This window comes from Cricetulus griseus, chromosome 3, assembly GCF_003668045.3.
Source record: "Cricetulus griseus strain 17A/GY chromosome 3, alternate assembly CriGri-PICRH-1.0, whole genome shotgun sequence".
Classification (NCBI taxonomy): domain Eukaryota; kingdom Metazoa; phylum Chordata; class Mammalia; order Rodentia; family Cricetidae; genus Cricetulus; species Cricetulus griseus.
Window position 1 is genome coordinate 205,490,461 of NC_048596.1, and position 22,913 is coordinate 205,513,373.

The 22,913-nt window shown below is 41.9% G+C and overlaps 1 protein-coding gene across 1 annotated transcript in view; it reads left to right on the forward strand.

Moving 5' to 3' along the window:
* Window positions 1–1,020: 1,020 nt before the first annotated feature.
* Window positions 1,021–22,913, forward strand: part of Itgb1 (integrin subunit beta 1) — a 46,930-nt gene continuing 25,037 nt past the window's right edge. Inside the window, exons 1-3 of the mRNA XM_027404761.2 lie at window positions 1,021–1,153; window positions 20,020–20,086; window positions 21,587–21,672. Coding sequence (XP_027260562.1) covers window positions 20,020–20,086; window positions 21,587–21,672 — 153 coding nt within the window. The 5' untranslated portion in view covers window positions 1,021–1,153. The remainder of the gene's footprint in view (window positions 1,154–20,019; window positions 20,087–21,586; window positions 21,673–22,913) is intronic.

Sequence of the window (22,913 nt, forward strand, 5' to 3'; positions counted from 1 at the left end):
CAATACCTTTAAAGGCAAGGGCATGGAGTTTTACCACTGGGCTGCTGATGCCTAAGTAGCCTCTAAGCTCCGTCATTTACTAATTAGGAAAAACGATGCTCGTTTCTTAGGAGTTTAGCTCAACAATACATTTGGTTTGCTGATGGGCAATATGTAACTTTTCCACAGTGATTATTTTCTATTGTATTTATTTGGGCATCCCATTTTTTTTTTACCTCTCCCACAACAGAAACACTACTTCTCGGGTTCATAAACCTGGCAATGAGAGCTGTCTTTCCGGCAGGGTGCCCTGCTCCTGTTGCAGCCCATGGCTATTCGGGTAAGTTGATGTGATGGCACCTGCCCACCACACGGATTTCAGTATGATGTGGCAAGTCCAAGTTTCAGGCTTCTCATTTAGATTTTGAGACTGGCTGGCTTCTTTTCAATGCTTTCTTTTTTTTATTTTCTTCCCAGAGAAGAGAAAATGAATCCGTAAACACAAGATTTTTCCTTTTCATACTTGGCCTTCCTAGTAGAGAATTGAGCAAAAGCAGTTTCCAGGCGGGCAGGGTGGAGCGGGAGGCTGCACCCACAGGGTGGTCGGGAGGCTCGAGAGCTGCCTGCAGAACGCTACCACTCCATCCTCCTCGGCCCTCAGCCCACAGACAGGTCAGGCCCGGGACACCGGCTTCGGCTGGGCCTTCCCGCCGGGTAGCCGGCGCGTCGGCTACTGGAGCGCCATACCCTCTCAGAAACGGCCAGGCCGCCGGGCTCCTTTGTCTGCACCCAGCCCCACCTTCCTTCTTCCTGCCGCCTCCCCCTCCTTCGGGCACGGCTGACGCGGCGCGGAGGAATGCGTTTCCGGAGAGAGAGAAAGGCCTGGCGGCCGGCCTGGGAGAGGGATCTTCGCCGCGGGGGCGGGGCCGGGCCGGCTTCCTGAGGGAGTCGGCGGGCCGAGTCTCCGCCCACACGCTCAAGAGCCGCGGAGACCCGCCGAGCGGCCGAGGCCCGCCGACACCGCCCGAGACCATCCGAGAAGCCGAGGCCGGCCGACACCCGCCCGAGACCCTCCGAAGGGCCGAGGCCCACCGACAGCCGCCCGAGACCCCCCCGAGAGGCGGAACGCGGCGGAACCCGGGCCGCACGCGTGCCGGGCGGACGCTGCGGAAAGGTAAGGCCGCGGGCGTATGGACTTGCGGGCGTGGGCTCTGGGCCACCAGGGTTGGCCGGGCGTGTCTCATCGAGGCCTGGGCCGGGCGAGTCCGGTCTCAGGGACTCGGCCGCGCCGCCAGCCTCGTCCGACCGCAGCCCTCCGCCCCGCCTGGCCTTGCCTTAAGGGAGGGTCTCTGAGGGAGGGTCGCGAGCCCCGCCTGTCACACCGGGGCGTGGCGGGGCAAGGGTGGGTACGACAGGGATGGCTGTGCCCAGGGATCCCTGAGGTTCCGTCCGCCGGTGCCCAGCGGGCGCCTTTCCCGAGCGCGGCGCGGGACCCCGGGAACCAGGCCGCGGCGTCCGTGGTCTTCCAGGCGGTGCCCGCCCGGGGCCTCGTGTAGTGTGGTGCCTACCCTTTCTCATGCCTCCTAGTGACAGGCTGGGCTTATGACCGCCCTGATTCCGAATGCCACAGTGAATTTGAACTTTTAATTTGAAACCTAGCACTGAGTGGTAAAGTGAGTGATAAATTAAACTATTTCCGTTTCCTCATTTATAAAAGGGAAAAGAAGATCCTACACCAATTACAGTAGTAATTGGGATACTATTGACAGGGTCAGGCCCAGCTTCCAGCATGTGTTTACATGTACTGACCTCACAGCAGACCCCGATCCATGGGGGCGGGTGTGTGTGTGTCGGGACTGCTTATCTCCTTTTACAAATGAAGAGACCGAGGTGCAGGAGTTTGGAGAGTTCATGGGTTCACCTCCAGAGCACATGCTTGAACTTCAAGTAACCTCACCTAATGTAAAATAAAGTAGATATAGGGCAAAAGGATTCCAGGGCAGTGCCAGTCTGGATTAAAACAACAGCAACAACAACAACAACAACAACAACAAAACAAGACACAGTAGGTAAAAATGTAAAACCGCAAGCTTAGACAATAATGCTTCATACTGATTCCTTTGCATTGCTTCTTGGTACATTAGAAAGATCTGCAAACTTCCTAGAATGTTTTGGTAGCATTAGGAAGGTTTCCTGGCTCTGCCGTTCCACGTGGATATGAAGACGGTAGTATGACTTAAGTTTATTTTTTATGTTTTACTTTTGTGGTTGTTGCTTCCATAGTACAGAAATAAATGTTAGATGAATTTTGATTAGATTTCTTTCTTAAATCACACACAGCCGTTACAAGAGGTCGTATCCTAAGTAAACTGTAGAAAGGACTAAGAAATTGTTAGTTGAAAGCTAGCCTATTACACATTTATGGACATCAAAGCTAGAAGGGAAGGGACTTAAGAATCTCAGTATGTATGATATTGCTATTTATGAGGTTTTTTTGATTCATCAGTGATACATAGCTGAACAAATACAAAACAGATTAAACACTGGTATGTTGTGTATAATAGGCACTTGGGGAAGAGCAGAAGACACTAGAATGCTAGTTTCTTACTTGAGTAGAAAGCAGATTCTAGCTTATCTGTATTGAATTCACAGGACTGCAATTGAAGAATCTGTGTTGTTGAATTCTTTTTAAAAGGATGTGAAGTTCTGCACTAAGGCGGTTTCTTTAATTATTATTTTTGTGTGTGTGTGGGTGTAGTGAAATGCATGTGTGGGAGTCAGAGGATAAATTTGTGAGGTTTGTTTTTTTCTTCCACCATTAGTGGATTGGAAGACACTTTCATATGCTGAGTCATCTCATTAGCCCAGGTTGTTACCCTTTTAAAAGTTTTATTTTAATTTTTAAATTTTATGTGGGTGGCCGTTTGCATGTTTGTTTGCAGTGTGCATTGCAGCACCTGTGGAGGACAGAAGAGGGAGCCAGATCCCCTGGAACTGTACTGAAGATGGTTGTCAGTCACCATGTGGGTACTAGGAATAGAACCAGGTCCTTCTAACCACTGAATTTCTGGTTTTTTAGTACCCCCACCCTCCACGTTGCTTTTTTTTTGTGTGTGTGGTTTTTCGAGACAGGGTTTCTCTGTGGCTTTGGAGGCTGTCCTGGAACTGGCTCTTGTAGACCAGGGTGGTCTCGAACTCACAGAGATCCTCCTGCCTCTGCCTCCCGAGTGCTGGGATTAAAGGAGTGCTCCACTACCACCACTACCAGCATCATCATCATCATCATCATCACCACCACTGGGCCCTGGATTTAGTGCTTTTAACACCAGTTGTCTTTTTAGTTTTCTGATCAGCCTAATTTGACTCTGCCCTGGATCATTATCACTAAAATGAAAATCTAGTTCTGTGTTGATTAACTCCAAGGACACTGACCACGTCTCTCCACTGTTTATTATAAGGGAAATTAATTGGTTTGACGGATTAACTTGAAAATTAATACCTTTGTCCAGAATGCTGCCTGATGTAGTTCTTTTACTGTTTGGCGTTTTGGTAGCAAAGCCAACTCTGGCTTTTAGGTAGAGAGGAAGGCGTATAACACAGCATGTTGTCTGAAGACAGTACCTTTACTAGTGTTCTGTGAATGTGAATGTACTGCTCCTAACTATGCTGCCAGTGTGATGAAATAAACACGTTGTAACTGGTAAAAGTTTTAGAGGATTTTTTTCTCATAATTTAAATGTAAAATTCTTGATGTGTAAGAAGCCTAGCTGATTTGAAGATTCATTGTGGGTGGAATCCAAGATAATAGTCTGTGAATATGTTAAAATAAGCTTTTTCCATTTATCTACAAATTAGTGAGTTTGAGAGTTGGTTATAATAGTGTTTTCAGTGATACTACTGTTTAATTGTGACTTTGGTTGTATGTTTTCAGTTTGTTTATCAAATGTCAGATAGTGGTCAGGAATGTGAGGATAAAGGGAGGAAAGAATAAGTGAGCCTTCTGGATCTGATCTGGAGTGGTAGTAATATAGAGTCTCAGAAAGTGGAAGTGCTCTGGGGCTAAAGGACAGCTCACAGAATACTGACAGGTTAGAAGTAGGTAGGTGAGAGCAGTGTACCTCACTTTCAGGAGCTGTATGAAGAAGAGCAAACTATACTTGGTAAATTTCTCACAGTTTGCAAACTTTATTTTTGGTGTGTGGCTTTAGAAGATAATAATTATCTTTACAAGTATGTCTAGCATGCATATTATCATGAAATATGTACATGAGAAAAAAGGCTCCTTCAAATTTACATTTATATGTAAGCAGACTGTCCTAGATAGAGTTTCTATTGCTGTGATGAAATACCATGACCAAAAGGCAAGTTGGGGAGAAAAGGGTTTATTTAATTTACACTTCCATATTGCTGTTCATTATTGAAAGAAGTCAGGACAGGGACTCAAAAAGGGCAGGAACCTGGAGGCAGGAACTGATTCTGAGGCCATGAAGGGGTGTTGCTTACTATCTTGCTTCACATGGCTTGCTCAGCCTGCTTTCTTACAGTACCCTAGACTACCAGCCGAGGGATGGCATGACCCACCATGGGCTGGGCCCTCCTCCATTAATCACTAATTGAGATGCCTTCCAGCTGGATCTCATGGAGGTGTTTTCTTAACTGGGGCTTTTCTTTCTGATGACTCTAGCTTGTTGAACAGTCTCATACCAAGGCTTCAAAATACAGTTTCTAACCCTAGGGATATGTAAAATGACTCATTGGACTGTAAGGAAGAATATTTTAGACACTTGATTATAGCTTTTAAAAGATCAAAGTGTTTATTATGTATAATCTAATTGTATTGCTATAGAAATAGGTGTTTTTTAATTTATAAACAATGGGCATGTAGATACTCCAATTTTTTTGGTGACAAAGGTGAGACTCAAAAGATTAGAGATCCCAAGTGGTAACAAGTGGGGAAACGAGTTATGCTGTTTAGGAAGGAGAATTGGTGAGACAGGAAATCATGTTGACAGAAACAGTGCTAAGTGGTGCATTTACCCAGGGAGTTGTGCAACCACAAGAGGGTAGGATCTACAATGCTGGACTTTTGAAAGGTGATCTCAGGCATAGGTAGAGATGTGTAGCTTGGTTGGGAATTATCCATCCATCAATCCTGATCAATAGTGTAGGCTGCAGATAAAAGTACAAGAGTGTGGAGTAGAAAGGGGGTCCCTGAGAGAGAATCAGGGAACTCTTAAGGGGTGGGCGGGGGAAGAGGAATAGGGAAAACAGTTCACTCTCCCCGTTTGTTCTCTGAGCCACTGGTTCCTTTGCCAGCCATGTTAGAGAGTGTGTAGGGATTTACAGGGTTTCCAACTATTCGTGTGTTTAAATTAAAGACTAGCTTATTTCTACACCCTCCCCTCAGAGCAGTGGTCAGAGCCCCAGTTTGACTTAGGAGAGGCTTCTTCTCCCTGGGAAACCTGGGAAACCTGGGTTTCAGAGTAGGCTCCGACCCTGGATTTCTGCATGATGTTGGTGTACCACTCCCTAGGGCTTTGGTTTCACATCTGCACTTGGCTCTCTTTTGAGATGAGAGCTAGTGGCTACCTGATCTAAGTGCTACAGAGTGCATTTTTTGTTCTTTCATGAGGAACCATTTTCTTTAAATCTTTAAAAACTATTTTTAATTATAGTTTTTAAATAGGAGTTTGTACACATGAATGCAAGCACTTTCAGAGGCTAGAGTCTTTAGATTTCCTGGAGCTGGAGTTACAGATGGTTGTGAGCCACCTGATGTGAACTTTGGAAACTGAACTTGGGTTGTCTGGAAGAGCAGCAAATGCTCTTGACTGTTGAGCCATCTCTTCAGCTCTGGGCAGCCTTTTTCTTGTGTCATCATAAGAAAGTATAAATGTGGTGCAAATGACCCAGGGAAGAATCTGCCAGTGCTGATTAGTCAAGTCTATTACTGGCAGCCCTTTGTCTGGGTGTCTTTACTTGTGCATTAGCTCATCCGTGTGCTGAGACTGAGAACATGGCGATCAGTGGGTGTAAATCTAGAGGTCTGCATGTCTTTGATTTTGATTTAATTCCCTAGTTGGAACAATTGTATTGTGTTCCACTCAGGAAAACATGACAGAAACCAAAGAGTTGTTTCTGCAGTCAGTGTACCATGCCAGATGATACTTTCAGTTTTGACTAAAAGGTCAGCTGTGGCTTACGTGGTTTTGGAAGGTTTGGTGGAGAAGATGAGGTCTGAATGAGGAATAGGCTGAGCTAAGGTATGGGTGACATGAATGATGTGTTTAAAAGAGACCAAAAGACAATGTAGTTGAGAGGCAGAGCCCTGTCTAATTTGGCAAATATTACTTGCATATAAGTGCCTGTATATCATGGAAATGTAAAACAAAGGCCTGAGTTCTTTTCAAGGTATGACACACACATGAATGCAATTAGTTAAATAGTAAAAATAGCAACAAATTATTACTTGTCACTGGAAGCTTGCCATTTTTTTGTGCTAGGTAATATTAAGATTATGCTCTTTAAAGAAAAGAATAAATTCTGTTTATTGTGGCTGTTGAAGATTAATGGTCCAAATAAAATAAAACAAAAAACAAGTAGAAGTCACAAAGGTAGAAGAAAAAAAAAGCATCACATTTGGCTTAAGGAATGTAGTTTCAGTGGAGTGGTGAAAATATTGATTTGCAGAATCTAGTATGTGCCATTTGAAGCACGGAAGTCTATTTTACAATCTACATGTGTACTGAATATGGAATAGGGATAAACTTTATACTCTGATATTAGGATATTAATAGCTCTTTCTAGATTATGTATGATTTATTTCATGTTACGATTTTGGCCCTTAGGTCAGTAGTGGGGTTGTACTATTTCATTATTAGGATATTGAAGTTTGAAATGTACATTTAGTATTCTGCTGTTACATTTGGAAAATGTAATAAAATACAACAGAAGTAAGAGTTATCTTTATTAAAGATGAATGGAAGCATGACTTTAAAAGGGTTGCAAAAGTTGGAGGTGTCTCTTGTGGTAAAGTCTGTTCCTACTTGCATGGTCCTGGGTTCAGTCTCTAGCACAGAACAGCAAGTTGAGAAATATATATTAAATAGTTATTCAGGTTTTGTTTTCTCCTATGATCACCAAATACTTGGCAGTAATAAGAAAATCAGTACAAAGATATTTGTTGCTACAACTTTTCCTTCAGCATCATATTGAATCCTTTCCAAAATTCTGAAATCAGTGCCACTCACTCCCAGCCTACTCTTGAGTAAAATGAGAAAGGAAGTGATTTCTGTAATTTGGTTTTACAAATTTGTTGTATAAAGTATGCCTGGGTTGGTTGGGCTTGTTCCATTCACTGAAGGGAGAGAGAAGAAGGAAGAGCAGATAAAAGGTGGTGGTCAAAATGAATTTGAGCAAGAAAAACAATTGGAATAATCTATTTAAACCAGTAGATAAGATTATGCAGTGTAGAAATGTAACTCAAAATTCTTCCTAATTGAAATTACATATAGAATGAAAATGCTGTTGTTAATACTAACAGGTATTTAACTTTCTTTTTTAAAGATTTATTTATTTTTTTGTATGTATATGCCTGCATGTATGCATGTGTACCTCATATATGTTGCTGCCAGCAGAGGCTAGAAGAGGGTGTTGGGAACTTCTGGTCCTGGAGTTAGTTACAGATGTCTTAAGTTGCCAGGTGTGGATGCTGGGAGCAGGACCTGAGTCTTTTCTCTGCAAGAGCAGTTCTTTAAGTATTGAGCCCTTTCTTTCTTTCTTTCTTTTTTTCTTTCTTTCTTCCCTTCCCTCTTTCTCTTCCCTCCCCTCCTCTCCCCTCCCCCTCTTTTTTTTTTTCAGCCCCTGGGCAGTTAACTTTTGCCAGGATCCTCTGCACACTTACATTTGGGAACAAAGTGAATTTGTTAACTGAAACATTTGATAATTCACGTTTTCCCCATTCATTCATAGGGAAAAACAAAACAACAACAAAAAACAGAAAGGAAGAAAAATTTGCATATATAGAAAGTCTAAAGGCACAGCTTACTAGGTTAGTTTGGAAAGTCTCATTTGCTAGGTAAAGTCTTTTGATAGCAGATGGTTCCTGGGAAGGAAGGCAGTTTGATTTTCTCTTACTGTGGACAGATTGTTCATTCTTTGGCTTAATAGCTTTGATTAAAATGCTGTATTTTCAAAATCCATCCTTTGGCAGTCATTGGGTTTACTTTTTAGTGTCTGATTTGAATTTGATGCTTTTCCATAGGGCTGCCCTTTTTTGGGTGAGGAGGGTGGTGGAGATGGATGTCAATTGTCTGTTGAGTCACCACACATTCTGTCATGTGTTTCTCTCTTTGCTAGTTTGTGTTTTCTGTGACATTTCAGGTTTGATCTTGTCTTGTTGATTATATTCCTGGAGTTTATGATTTCTTAAGAGGATGTCCATTTTTCTTGGGATAGTGGAATCATCACTAGTTAGGGATTGTAGATTTGTTGTGTCAGCTTCTATTTTTTTATTAAGGTATCTATTTGTGTTGCAAGTGAATTGTTTTCAGATTCTTTGTGAAGAATCTTTCAGATTTTTGTGAGCTTTGGGATCAAACACATACTAATTTATTTTTATTATTTTGTTGTAGTTTAACCAACTTGGAACTCATTGTATAGAACAAACTAGCCTTTAACTTACAGAAATCCTCTTACCTCAGCCTCAGAGTACTAGGATTATAAGCATGAACCACTGTGCTCAGCTTCAAACAACAGCTTTCATTGTTAGAGTTTATTAGGCTCAGACAAATGTTTTATTGGCTAGAAAGGGTTTTCATTGAATTTTTCAAGTCTTTGGTTTGCAGTTTGGGTAGAATCCTGGCTGGTGTTTAGGAGGTGGTCTAGTGAGACTATTGTGTACTTGTAGGTCAGTAAACTGTACTGAGGTGCTACCAACATTCCTTAGCCTCTTGTTTTTCTTTCCTTGTTTCCTTATTCCTCATGCTTTTGTTGTTGTTGTTGTTGTTTGTTTGTTGAGACAGGGTTTCTCTGTGGCTTTGGAGGGTGTCCTGGAACTTGCTCTGTAGATCAGGCTGGCCTCGAATTCATAGAGATCCACCAGATTCTGCCTCCCAAGTGCTGGGATTAAAGGTGTGGCCACCAACGCCCAGCTCTTCCTCATGGCTTTTTTGATAATTTGTTTGTTTGTTTGCTTGCTTGAGACTGGGTTTCTCTTTGTAGCCCTGGCTGTCCTGGAGCTTGCTTTGTAGAACAATCTGGTCTCAAACTCACAGAGATCTACTTGTCTCTGTCTCCTAAGTGCTCACACTTGGCTCTTATTGCTAAATTTTGTTAATACTTAATTTGTTCTTGTTATTAATATTTGGGTCAATGACTGACTCCCTAGTCACCACCATACCTCTTCCTGTCAGGCAAAAAGTTGAGTATTAATTGTTCTTCCTGTAAGAGAAAGGTTATCTTGCAGTGATCTGACTTCATCTCCACATCTCACCCTCAGATTATACGGAGCTCAAAAGGTTGGCTTCTTTTTTTCTAGGTCTTTCCATTTTATTATTGTCCATGGGTAACAGTAGAAGGAACCATTTGTTAATTCCTACAGTTTTTTATTTTCCTATGTTATTTTTTTGAACATACATTTTTATGTGTTAAAATCTATTACTGATCTATTTATTTCCCTCCCTCCCACCTCCTTCTCCCTCCCAATCAACAAACCAACCAACCAGCCAACCAATCAATCAATCAATCTATATCTGTCTGATCTATCTATCTATCTATCTATCTATCTATCTATCTATCTATCTATCATCTATCATTTATTTTGGAGAGATAGTGTCTCACTGTGTAGCTCTGGCTGGTCTGGAACTCTTTATGTAGTCCAGGTTGACCCAAAACTCAGTCATGTGCCTCTGCCCCTGACACTGGGGTTAAAGATGCCCAGCTCTTTTGCCCTCTTTAAAAAGCAGATACGGGAAATGGTGATGTAGCATTTAGGAGATACTTATGAATACCTAAATATAAGTAGCATATTTTCTGTCATTCAGGTACATAGCTTTAAGATGCTATAATATAACAAAGGAAGTATTAGAATAATGTAAATCTTTAGTCTTTCATACTGGAAATTTAATTTTGTCAAGACCTTGGGCTTTGGGATTAGGTCTGAGGTTTTCTTATTAGAGCCTTTTTATTTATGAGCCTAGCACACACTAGGTATGCACTGTTTTTTCAGTTGGTTAATTCATTGGAAAGAGTGCAGATGTGCCCATATTACACGAATATTTCCTACTAAGAAATAATCTGGTGGATACTTATTTGTGACAGTGGGGATTGAAGATAGGGTCTTGCACATACCAGGCTAGTGCTTTACCCTTGAGCTTCATCTCCAGCTGTCTGGTGCTTCATCTTGTATGAATTGGCTTACACAGGTTGACAGAGGGCATTTTCTTCAATTGTCCTTTACCTTATTCTTTGGAGACAGGATCTCTTCACTGAACTTGGAGCTCAGATGTGGCTGTTTTGCCTGAACACCAGGCCTCTGGGGTCCCCTTGCCTCTGCTTGCCCACTCCCCATGTTAGGATTATGGGCACACACTGTTGACACCAGCTTTTTACATGGGTACTAGGGATTTGAACTGAGCAAGTAACTTTGGTGCCTGAGACATTTCCTTATTTTTAAAGTAATTTCTTCCAAAAGAATAATAATTTCTACAAAGATAGTATGTGGAGCATCCTTTATCTGAAAATCTTTAATGGTCCAAGATATAAATCTCCGAATGTCAACATGACACAAGAAAGCTCTGCACCTAGTGTTGCTTCAGGGGTTAGTGGTATGCAGGTACACTTAATGTTCAGTAGAACTACTTTCAGGCATGTGTTTAAGGTACATATTAAGCATAAGGGAGTTTTATATTTAGACCCTACAAAGCAAGCTCCAGGAAAGCCAGCACTACAAGACATTCCTAAGATATTTCACTACACACATGCAGGTACATCAAAGTCTGAAAAAAGTCCAGCACTTTTGGCCCCCATGCAGTTTGAATAAGTGATACACATTCTGTGTACATAAAACTTTAAAAGATTTCATTTGTAAATATAAAAGGAGTGTGCACCTTTAGCCCCAGAACTTGGGAGGCAGAGAAAAGCAGATCTCTGTGAGTCTGAGGCCAGCCTCGTCTACATAGAGAGTTCCAGGCTGCATAGTGAGACCCTGTCTTTAAAAAAAAAAAAAAATAAATAAAATAAAAATAAAAAAAAGTAAAAGGAAATACCAAGTCAGTTATTTACATTTTATTAAAAATTTAGTAAATAGTGATTAAAGGCTCAGGAAGGCTTAATTTTGAATAAAGAGAAGTTTACTCTGAAGATTAAAACTGTTGCATAAATGTGGGCTGATTCTTACTAAACTGATTATTTGTAAGCTATCCCTAATATTTTGCTCAGGAATGAATTATGTTGTCTTAGATAAAATTGAATATGGTTTAAAAAAAAAATCAAACCTTGAGATGCATTTGTGGGAACAGGATACGAAACTGGTATCTATTTGGAGATTAAAATAGCTTGTTGGCTTCCATTCACTTTGAATGTTTAATAAATAAACCCATAGAACAACATCATAAGCTTTTCCCATTTCTGTGCTCTGAATCAGTTCTAACTCTAGACAGATGTTCACTCTTTTAAAATAGTGGCTAAGTAGGTCTTCAAAGATTGTACTTAATGAGGCACTGAATCAGGTCATAGCTTCTGGGTCCAGGAGCTCAGGTGACAGCCCATTTGTGCGGTTACTTAACCTCTCTGAGGTTTGGATTCCTCATCTGTAAAACAGAGGTGGTCTCATTTCTTTCTGAGCTCCTGAGTAATGTCAGAGAACGAGGTCATATAATTTGATATAGTCCAGCAAAACATTTTGAGCATTATTTTTTTCCAATATTGTAAGATAATTCTAGCATTTCCCCTTCCCTTTCCTCACTTCAAACCCACCCATATGTTCCTTCCAGCTTTCCTTCAAATTCATGGCTTCTTATTTTATTGATTGTTAATGCATGCATATGTGTATGTATTCCTAAATATAACCTGTATAATGTTACATTTATATATGTTTTCAGGGCTGATTGTGTACTGGGGAAGAGTGCTACTCTGCTCCCAGCTTTCCTCAGGTGCCTATAGTTTTGGCCTTTTCTCTATTCAGTTTGGCATGTCCCCTGGTGTCATCCTTGTTCACCTCATGCTTGAGCATGCATATTGGAGAGGTTTCATGTGTGTAGCTTCTGATGTTAATAGGAGACACAATCTGACAGTAAACTGTCTGATACTCGTCTCTTACTTTCTGCTGGCTCTTCCTCAGTGTTCCCTGAACTTTAAAGTGTGAGTGTTTTGTAGATGTATCCATTGGGACTGGGCTCCAAAACTCTGTATTTTTGTTGGTGGTTGTTTTTTCTATGGTGGTCTCTGTTGCAAAGGGAAGTTTCCTTGGTGAGGGGTGAAGACTATGCTTATCTGTGGGTATAAGGACAGATGTTTATAGATTGTTCTTAAGGATTATGCTTTTTTAGTAAATTAGAGGTTGTAAATTCTCCTCCAATAATGATGTGCTAGTGAATGACTTCACTAGGACTGAGTAGTTAGCTAGGTTTCCAGTATCAGGCATGGTTTTTCTCTCATTGAAGTGTTACATTCAATTAGAGAGCTGTAGGTTACTGCCAAGGTATGCCTGCTTCTACTGCACTGGAGTTATTGTGTTGTGCTGTTTGTTGTGGTTCATAGGCATTATAGCTAGGTAGGACTGTTGGTTGCCTCCCTCTTTTAGAAACTTGCATGGTGCCTTTGGTACCATGAGAGCTAGTTCTCAGGGTAGGGGCATTCAGGTTGAACATTTTCTTTGAGCCAAATACTTCTTGGTGCTATTGCTGTGAATAAGACACTAAGATCTTGTTCTCTTGGGGACCCATATCCTTGGGGAAGATCCAGTTACAGATGAGCAAAATGTTAGAATGTGGCTTTATAAATTAGGGTGTGCAATGGCTGCTGGGCCCACAGCTCTTCTCCATAATGCTGTTGCCAATTTCCTGTGTTCTCAGTTGTCCTGGTTTCCAACTTGAGAAGGAATTGCTGGGGCAGTAGCTCTGCTGTGGTGAAAACTAGTGCCCATATTCAGGGTGGTACATTAGTGATAATCTGGGTGACTGCTCTGCTCCTGGGAAGGCTGGCTTTGTCTTATGTCTTTCCCTTTCCATGTCTTTGCCATTTTAAGTCTGCCCCCCCCCCCCCGTTTTTCATTTCTTCATAATTTTCAGTTACTTCCTGGTTAATGATCTCTGATGTTATAGCAGGCTTTCTTTTGGGCCTCCAACCAGCTCCCAAATCATGACAAGCAGACTTACTATTAATTATGAATGCTTGGCCTTAGCTTATGCTTGTCCCATTAGCTCTTATAACTTAAGTTAACCTGTTTCTCTTCATCTGTGCTTTGCCTCAGGACTTTTTACGTTTCTTTCATTCTGTATGTCCTGCTTTTACTCCCTCACATGTCTGGCTGATTGGTGGATGCCTCTCCTTCTCCCTTGCTCTCTCTATTCTCTCATTCTTGAGTCTAGATTTCTCCTACTTATTCTTTCTTGCCCCCCCAGACCTGCCATCCCTTTACTCCTAGCTATTGGCCATTCAGCTTTTCATTAGACCAATCAGGTGCCTTAGGCAGGCAAGGTGAAACAGCAGCACATCTTTACCTAATTAAATGCAGCCTCACAGATGATTTAGTTTGACATGCAGCTTCTTTTTTTTTACATAAATTTTTATTAAATTAAAAACAATCTTACGTACCAATCCCAGTTCCCTTTCCTTCCCGTCCTCCCATTTCCCTCATCATCCCCCCAGCCCACTCCCCATCCACTCCTCAGGCAGGGTGATGCCACCCATGGGAGATTATCAAAGTCTGTCACATCATTTGGGGAGGACCTAGAGTGCCCCCCCCCCCCATATCTAGGCTGAGAGAATATCCTTCTATAGGGAAAGGGCTCCCAAAACCCATTCATGCTCTGGGGATAAATACTGGTTCCACCGCCACCAACTGATACCCACATTCAGGGTGCCTGGTACGGTCTTATGCTGGTTCCCCAGCTGTCAGACTGGGGTACGTGAGCTCCCAATTGATGAGGTCAGCTGTTTCTGTGGGTTTCCCCAGTATGGTCTTGACCCCTTTGCTTATCACTCCCTCTCTACAACTAAATTCCAGGAGTTGTGCTCAGTGCTTAGCTGTGAATCTACTTCTGCTTCCATCAGCTACTGGATGAAGGCTCTATGATAGATGGCATTTAAGGTAGTCCATCAATCTCATTATAGGGGAAGGACATATAAGGTAGCCTCTCCACTATTGCTTAGGTTCCTAGTTGGGGTCATCCTTATGTATTCCTGGAGATTTCCCTAGGGCCAGGTTTCTTGTTAAGCCCATAACGGTTTCCATTATTAAGGTATCTCTTTCCTTGCTCTCCTCTGTTCTTTGCCCAACTTGAACTTCCTGATCCCTCATGTTCTCCTCCTCCTCCCCTTCTTCGCTCCTCTTTCTCCCCCTCCCCCCATGCTCGCAAATTACTCAGGAGATCTTGTCCCTTTCCTCTTCTCGGGGGTCCATGTATATCTCTATTAGGGTCCTCCTTGTTTCCTAGCTTCTTTGGGGTTGTGGATTGTAGGCTGGTTATCCTTGGTTCTATCTTGGTTCTTATGAGTGAGTACATACCATGTTTTTCTTTCTGTGTCTGGGTTACCTCACTCAGATGGTTTCTTCTAATCCCATCCATTTGCCTTCTAATTTCAAGATGTCATTTTTTTTTCTGCTGAGTAGTACTCCATTGTGTAAATACACCACATTTTCTTTATCCATTCTTCAGTTGAGGAGCATCTTAGTTGTTTCCAGGTTCTGACTATTATAAATATTGCTGCTGTGAACATAGTTGAACATATGTCTTTGCTGTATGAATGTGCATCCTTTGGGTATATGCCTAAGAGTGGTATTGCTGGATCTTTAGGTAGACTGATTCCCATTTTCCTGAGAAACCGCCATACTGATTTTCAAAGTGGCTATCCAAGTTTGCATTCCCACTAGCAATGGAGGAGTGTTCCCCTTTCTCCACATCCTCTCCAGCATAAACAGTCTTTGGTGTTTTTGATTGAAATGCAGCTTCTTTTGGAGACCTTGACTTATAGTTCTTCTTCTTAGGCAGGCATCACATTTTGTATATGTGGTAACCACGTTTTATTTATTGAATACAGTTTCCTATTTTTAGGAAAGGCTTACTAGGATCTGATGTAGATTGAGGTGATTAGTAGGGAGATAGATGAGCAGTCTTCAGGGAGAGAAATGGCTGGTGTTATAGCTTCAGCTATCAAGTTGATACAAACCTAGAGTTGTCTGGAAAGAGGGAACTTCAATGGATGAATATCTAACTTCAGATCCACTTCTAGGCATGTTGGGGGCATTTTCCTGATTGCTAATTGATGTAGGTGGATGCAGTCCACTGTCAGCTGTGCTATCCCTAGTCAGGTAGACCTGGGCTGTAGAAGAAAGTTAGCTGAGCAAGCCAGAGGAAGCAGCCCAGCAAAGTGTTCTCTGTGGTTCTACTTAAGTTCCTGTATGAGTGAGCTCCTGTGCTGACTTCCTTCAGTGGTGGATCTGGAAGTGTAAGTCAGCCTTTCCTCACCAGCTTAATTTTGGTCAGTGTTTTATCACAGCAACAGAGGGCAAAGCAGAACACTTGGTAGAAGCCATTAAAAACCATCTCCTAGATTACCTATTTCATTAAAATCTACTAGCCATTATGATCCAGATCTGATCTTTCCCTCCCCCCTCCCCCCAAAATAAAGACAGGGTTTTTCTGTGTAGCCCTGGCTTTCCTGGGCCTTGCTCAGTAGACCAGGTTGGCCTCAAACTCAGAGGGCAGCCTGCTTCTGCCTCCCAAGAGTTGGGATTAAAGGGATACACCACCACAATCAGCAAAGATTCAACCTTCCTTTCCCTGCCCTCGCTCCCTCCCTTTCCCCTTTCCCCTTCCCACTTTTCCCTCCCCTCCCTGTCCCTCTTTTTTTTTTTTTCTTTCCCCAAGTCAGTGTTTCTCTGAGTGGTCTTGGCCATCCTGGAACTCCATCTATAGACCAGGCTGGCTTTGAACTCACAGAAATCCTGCCTCTTCTTCCCAAATTCTGGGATTGAAGGTGTACACCACCATTGCTCGGCAAATGACCATTTTTTTCTTTGAATGTTTAGAGTTGTATCTTACCTAGGCTGTGATAGAGACCTTGGAAAACCTTTTTGTTGTTGTTGAAAGGAAGTACTGGTAAAAAAAAAATTCTTAAAATCCGTAATGATTGTATGTGCGTACTCATACATACAAACATTAAATCTAAAATACATAGGTAGGTCATCCTCTTAATTCTTTGAGTAAAGAGTTGAGCATCTCAAAGGAGGACAGTTATCTGATGGGAAAAATTATAACTTTAAGCAGGAGTACCTCTGCTTTGCCACCATGAACTATAACCCTCTGAAACCATAAGCCCCAAATAAAGTTGCCTTGTCATGGTATTTTATTACAACAGTAGAAAAGTAGTGAATACATGGTGACTCTCTTAGTTTTTGGGCATGTTGAAGTAGTCTGATAAGTAAATACATTCCAAAAGATAATTAATAGTCTGTTTCTCCATTCGGAAGGATTTACATAATGGAGGGTCACAAAACTGATGGGTCATATATAGAGGAGGGTGTGCTGGTTGATTTTTGTCAATTTGATGCAAACCTTGACATACCTAGGAAAAGGGACTCTGAATGGGATAGATGCTCCCATCAGATTGCTTCTCACCTGGGGGCTATTTTCTTAATTGGTGATTGATGTGGGTGGGTCTAGCCCAGGTGCTACCCCTTGGCAGGTGGTCATGGGGTGTATAAGAAACCAGGCTCTGAGCAAAGCTACAAAGAGCAAGTCAGTGGGCAGCAGTCTTCCATGATCTCTGCTTCAGTTCTTATCTTCAGGTTCCTGCCCTGAGTTTTTGATGATGGACTGTAACCTGTACGACAAATAGATCTCTTTCTCCTTAAGTTGCTTTTGGTCATGGTCTTTAACACAGCAATAGAAACCTAAGTAGAATAGCAGGCAGTAAATGACTATGAAGAGGGAAAAAGATGCTCAAGATAATTTGCCTCTGAACTTGCAACATTTTAAACTCTCCACAGTTGAAGTTCTAATAAGCATTGCAGAAGTTCAGTTTGAAAGCAGCTTCTTTCTGGAGACTTTATCCACACTCATCCTTTTCACAGACGTGATCATACTGTATTGTAATTGTTTGCATTGTTGTCTATGAACTGTTAGTTCCTTGAGGCATTTGTATTTTAGAGATGACACAAAACCTGACAGTGTGGCAAGGCTTTACCTTATAGTCAGGAAATTTGTAAGTGAACAGATGTAGGCTCTAAGATAAGGCCTGAGAAGGTGTCCTTTTCAAGATGAGTCCGTGTGTGTTAAGGAGTATCTATCAGCTATAGTAGTTTCAGATGAGGTGCAGACCAGAGTAGGTAACAACTTTTGTCTAAGAAAAGCAGACAAAGGTTTAGGTCCATGTGTCATGGCATTTGCTCTGTTGTCTCCCTCTGATGATGATTTGTCTTTAGTGAGATGCCATTGAAAGGGAATCTTTAAGTCCCCCCTTTCAGCCTAAGGGTCACCTGCTGAACAGGCCTGCTACCCAAGGTTATGGCTTTAGGCCTGGGAAGGACATCTATGTGAACTGTGACACAGTCTTTCTCAAGCCTTCCCCTATTCTGCCTCATGCAGACACTTGGTCCAGATGCTGGTTTTGTGCTGCCTCCCTCAGGGTCCCTCTAAAGTGTGGTCTCAGTCTCATGCTCCAGGCACTTGCTCTTTCTAGTTACTGTCATTGTCCTTAGAGCCCTGCTGTATTCTTACTATTTCCCTTCCTAGCATTTATGAATACCACCAAGCAACAACAGTGCCTCTGTTTCTTGCCAGCTTACAGACTCTTACAGCAGAGCTGACAACGGTCTCCAAGCTGTGTCCAGAGCTTTCCTTGTTCTCTCAGCTTTTCTTGAACATTGGAACTTTGTTTTGCCTGCCTCTGGGCTTGGCACACTTCATAGGACTTTAGTAGGTTCTTTGGCCTATCAAGATTTGTAGTAGAAGTCTTCGGCACTTACAGTAATGGTTTAAAGTGGAGCATATTGGGAAACATCATTTTCTCTGGGTCATAGTGTGTCTCTGACTTGTATGGTATTTTGGAAGATTTCTCAAGGCTAATCAAGTATCATCGTAGCCTGAAGGAATGTGTCTATCCTCATACTGTGATCATCCGCTTCCGCAGGAGTGGCATGTTCTCTGTTCTTAGTCATCAGTGTTAGTAGTTGAATTGTTGAGAATTACATTGACCTTTGACAAACCTTAGAACATCATGCTTTTGTGACACTCAGGTTTTAGTCACCACTTGGATGTAGTCCCAAGCCATCTGCAGCAACCTGCCAGCTCCAGGAGGGACTCATTTCCTTGAGTAAGCCTGATTGCAGGTGGATGGCTCCTAGCTCTAACCATCTCAGGTCTCTGGGAAGTCTGCATGAGCAGAGGAGCAGAAGTGTTCATCCCAGTATTAGGACCATGTCTTATGGCACAGTGATATGCCTGCCTTTACTCCTCATATGAAAGGGGGCTGTGACCAGAACAGAACATTTTCTGTGCTTTGGGAAGAGCTGTTCGAGTTATAAGGACTTGAAGATGAAGAGCTGTAAAAGAAATACTCAGTGTTAATGTGGAATTTAAAGAACCTTTCTTTTTTAGACCAGGTCTTGAACTTGTTATGTGGGGAAAGATGACCTTGTATTTCTGATCCCCCTGCATCCACCTTCCTGGTGTTCCCTCTCTTCTGTCTCTCAAGACAGTAATTTTGCTATGTAGACCAGACTGGCCTTGAACTCATGGCAGTTCTCCGGTCTCTTCCTCTTACATTCAGGGATTATGCCCAACACAACATTCCTTGCTCCCATTTCATTCTTTGTGAGAGGGAGATGCATATGCATGTATGCTAGACTGGAGGTGTCCATGAGCAGTAGGCAGTTAAGGTGTTAGCTGACCAATCTTTGATCGAATATTTGATTAAGGAATGAATCTTGAAACTGAAAACATTGGTTGAATAGAAGTAGAGGTAATGATTAGAAGTTGCTTGTTTAATATACAGAAAATTACCTGAGGCATCCCCTCCCCATTCTGAAGGACACTACAGACTCTGGGTCTATAGTGAGGCCTTTTGTTATTATGGAATGCTGAGGGAATGTTTTACCAATTCCATGAATAGCTGATGTTCTTGCAAAAGAAGAAAGTAACAGGAAAGCAAACTGAAGAGTTGAGTTAGAGGTTAGAGCCTTACATATGATGTTGTGTTTTAGCCTAAGGAGAAATAAGAACTATAGAGGAGATGTCAGTATGGACATGGCTGATTTAGTTCTGGAAAGTACCCTTGTTTCTGAGGTGACTGGGCCTCTGGATGTGCCTGTTGGGCTGAGAGCTCCAGGAGACTATGGGGTTGAACATTCTACAGGATATGCTACCGTAGCTTTATGCTTATAGAAATACTAACCTGGTTACTTTAGGACATGTGCATTATTATTTTTGTTGTTATTATTTTCCTTTGAGACAGGGTTTCTTCGTGTAGCCCTGGCTGCTGGACCTAGCTCTGTATGCCAGGCTGGCCTTGAACTCATAGAGATCCACCTGGCTTTGCCTCTCGAGTGCTGGGATTAAGGGCATGCACCATCACTGCCTGCCTTCATGTGTCATTTTGTGATATTTAGTTGAATGCTAAGACATTTTACTTAGAGAAGACAGGAATGCATTTTGCAAGTGTGGTGTGAAGTGTTGGAATAGTATAGGAAAAGGTACGGTAAGCAGCTGGGGAAAAGAAAGGCAGATGACAGTGTAGAGAAATTTTGAGAGGAGAAAGAAGGGAAGGTTGAACATCTGATATTTTCTCTCAGTAATGATACACACTTTTCTGTTACAGATGAATTTGCAACTGGTTTTCTGGATTGGATTCATCAGCTTGATTTGTTCTGTATTTGGCCAAACAGGTAAAAACAACAACATCAACAAAAAAACCCCATTGTTTTTCTTGTTATCTTTTTATTTCAGTATCTTGTGTCAATAGTCTTTGGTCAGTGAGATTCCTGGGGGAGTGGGCTGGGAAAACAACCCTCTATTAGATCACACTGTTCCTGAGTTCTACAGCATGATGTCTCACTGTGAGTGAGGGGCGGAGGTTTCCAAGGGGCCTGCAGGTGTTTTGACCATCAGTTAATCGTACCTTACTTCAGTGTGAGGATAGTGAGATCCCAGATGACAGTATGTCAGAGACCACATGACAGCATATGGAGAATGTGAGAGTGCTGAAGGGACAGAACAAAGGTGGAGTCATGTAATATATTCAGAAGCAAATAAATGAACGTGTCCATTGGCATCTAAAAAACCAAAACTAGATGGGGCATAGTACCACATGCCTGTAGTCCCAGCGCTTGGAGAGACAGTCAGGAGGATCATGAGTTTTAGGCTAGCCTGGACTGTATTTCTCCCCCCCCCCCCATTTACAAAATCCAGAGGGTTGGGGATATAGTTCAGTAAAAGCTTTAGGTTCTGAGCAGGTAAAAAAACAAAAGAAAACTCAGGAGCAGTTTACTTTCTAGAAGATACTCCTGTTCTATGATCAAGAAGTCTTGCATAGTGTTAGCATATCTATAAGAGTTTGGAGCAAACTGAAGACATTTTAAATTTCTCTGGCAGCCATAACCATCTACATCTGGTGCTGTTTAAATCTCAAAAACCTTGCATAGTAAATAGAATATTTAGAATGCTCTGACCTCAGGATGAACACGTGAAAATGAGGAGAGATACTGATTCGGAGACTTGATACATAAAACCTACAACCACCCAGAACCTGTATCCCAAGGACCACACCTAAAAACTTGTTAGAGGGGTTTTCTTTTAGTGAATAGATTGTGGGAGATGTCTTAAATTTTTTAAATTCAAGCACAGTTTATATTCTAATCAGAAAAGATAAACTGGAGACAGTCTTACTAGTGTTTAACTACTACATTCTAGATTGAATCATACAAATCCAAATTCTAGGGGTTGTGGATTAGATGAATATGGACTTGGAAGTTTCTTAACCTACTAAAAGTGGAGTGAAAGAAAGCCTGGAAGATATGGGTGTTCGATGTAAGTCATAGGAAAAGACAAAACCTGACCCAGCTATAAGAATACCAGGACGTCTATAACCATTCAGAACGATAGGTGCTAAAATCATGCTTTCCAACAGAATAGTCCACTCGTGTATAGCTAGGCTAATTGTTTCTAGTCTGTCATACAAAAGACAAGATGACTGCTCTTTTGTGACTCTCAGTGTCAAAGGGATCCCAGAGCATTACATTTTCTTTGGAGTAGCTTACTGTAGCTTAGTAACTAGGCTGGAGTGTTCATATTTAACATGTATGTTTATCATGTATCTCTGTCTTTCATTGTGATCTATTCATTTTTTTCCTTTGAATCTTTAAAGTTGTTTTTTCTTTTTTTAACAGATAAAAATAGATGTTTAAAAGCAAATGCCAAATCTTGTGGAGATTGTATACAAGCAGGGCCAAATTGTGGGTGGTGTACAAATACGGTAAGATTTCTGATACTGTTCGATTTATTCTCTGCTTTTTGAGCCTTACTCAGAGCCTTATCCTTGGGAATCACCTGATAAGATACACATTATCATGTGGCCCAGGCTGTTTTGACTTTGCAGTATAGCCCGGGATCTGAACTTGTGAGGTTTCTGCCTCCACCTCCTATGTGTGCTCCATCATGCCTGGCTTTTGTGCCTAGGGTCCCAGGACATTTTGGAAAGACTTTGACTCAGTGTTTGTTGAGTAGTGTGTGGTGGTCAGAACTGTGCTGTTTGATAAAATACCCACTAGACACTTGTCTTAATTTTCTATTACTGTTACAAAACACAATGATCAAGGCAACTTAGAAAACAAACAAAACATTTAATTTGGGGTTTGCAGCAGTGATAGCCCATGACTGTCATGGCAGTGAGCATGGCGGTAGACAGGCAGACATTGGAGCAGTAGCTCAGCACTCTCATCCTGATCCACACAGTAAGAGGCAGAGAGAGCTAACTGGGAATGGTGTGGGCTTTTAAACCTCAAAACGTAGCCCCAGTGAAAGGACATAAAAGCAAATCTGAGTTCAGGATTTTCAAATTTGCATTTATTTCCTTTAAAGATTTTTATACTTTGCTTACTAAAACTGCAATGAGTCAGTTTGAGGTTACGTTAGGGTCATTGTGTATGTCTTCACTCAGGTGTTTGGACACAAAAGTTGTAATTGATCAGATGTCAGATACAACATAGGATCTGACAAGGTGAAAGATGAAATGAGAAGTTTTTGTTTTGTTTCAGAGTTTTTCTCATGGTACTATCCTACAAATGGTATGCTGGGGTGAAATTGGGGACATTTAAAGAAGGCTAATGGAAGCAATCTTGTCTTCCTTCTCCAGAAAATGAGCATAGCTCATGCTTTACCAGTTGTGTTAGAAATGGTGGATTAAAAGAGGCAGGTACACTTCACAGGTTCTGTTTATCTGGCAGCTGTTGACACAATCAGCATCCTTTTTTTTTTTTTTTTTTTTTTTTGGTTTTTTGAGACAGCTGAAACTAGCTCTTGTAGACCAGGCTGGTCTCGAACTCACAGAGATCCACCTGTCTCTGCCTCTGCCTCCTGAGTGCTGGGATTAAAAGTGTGCACCACCAGTGCCTGGCTGATCAGCATCCATTTTATGGGCCCAAGTTTATCTGTAGTTGAAAATTACTTAACAAGATTTGCTTACTTTAGCTTCTGAAATCTGGGGCATAACTTTAA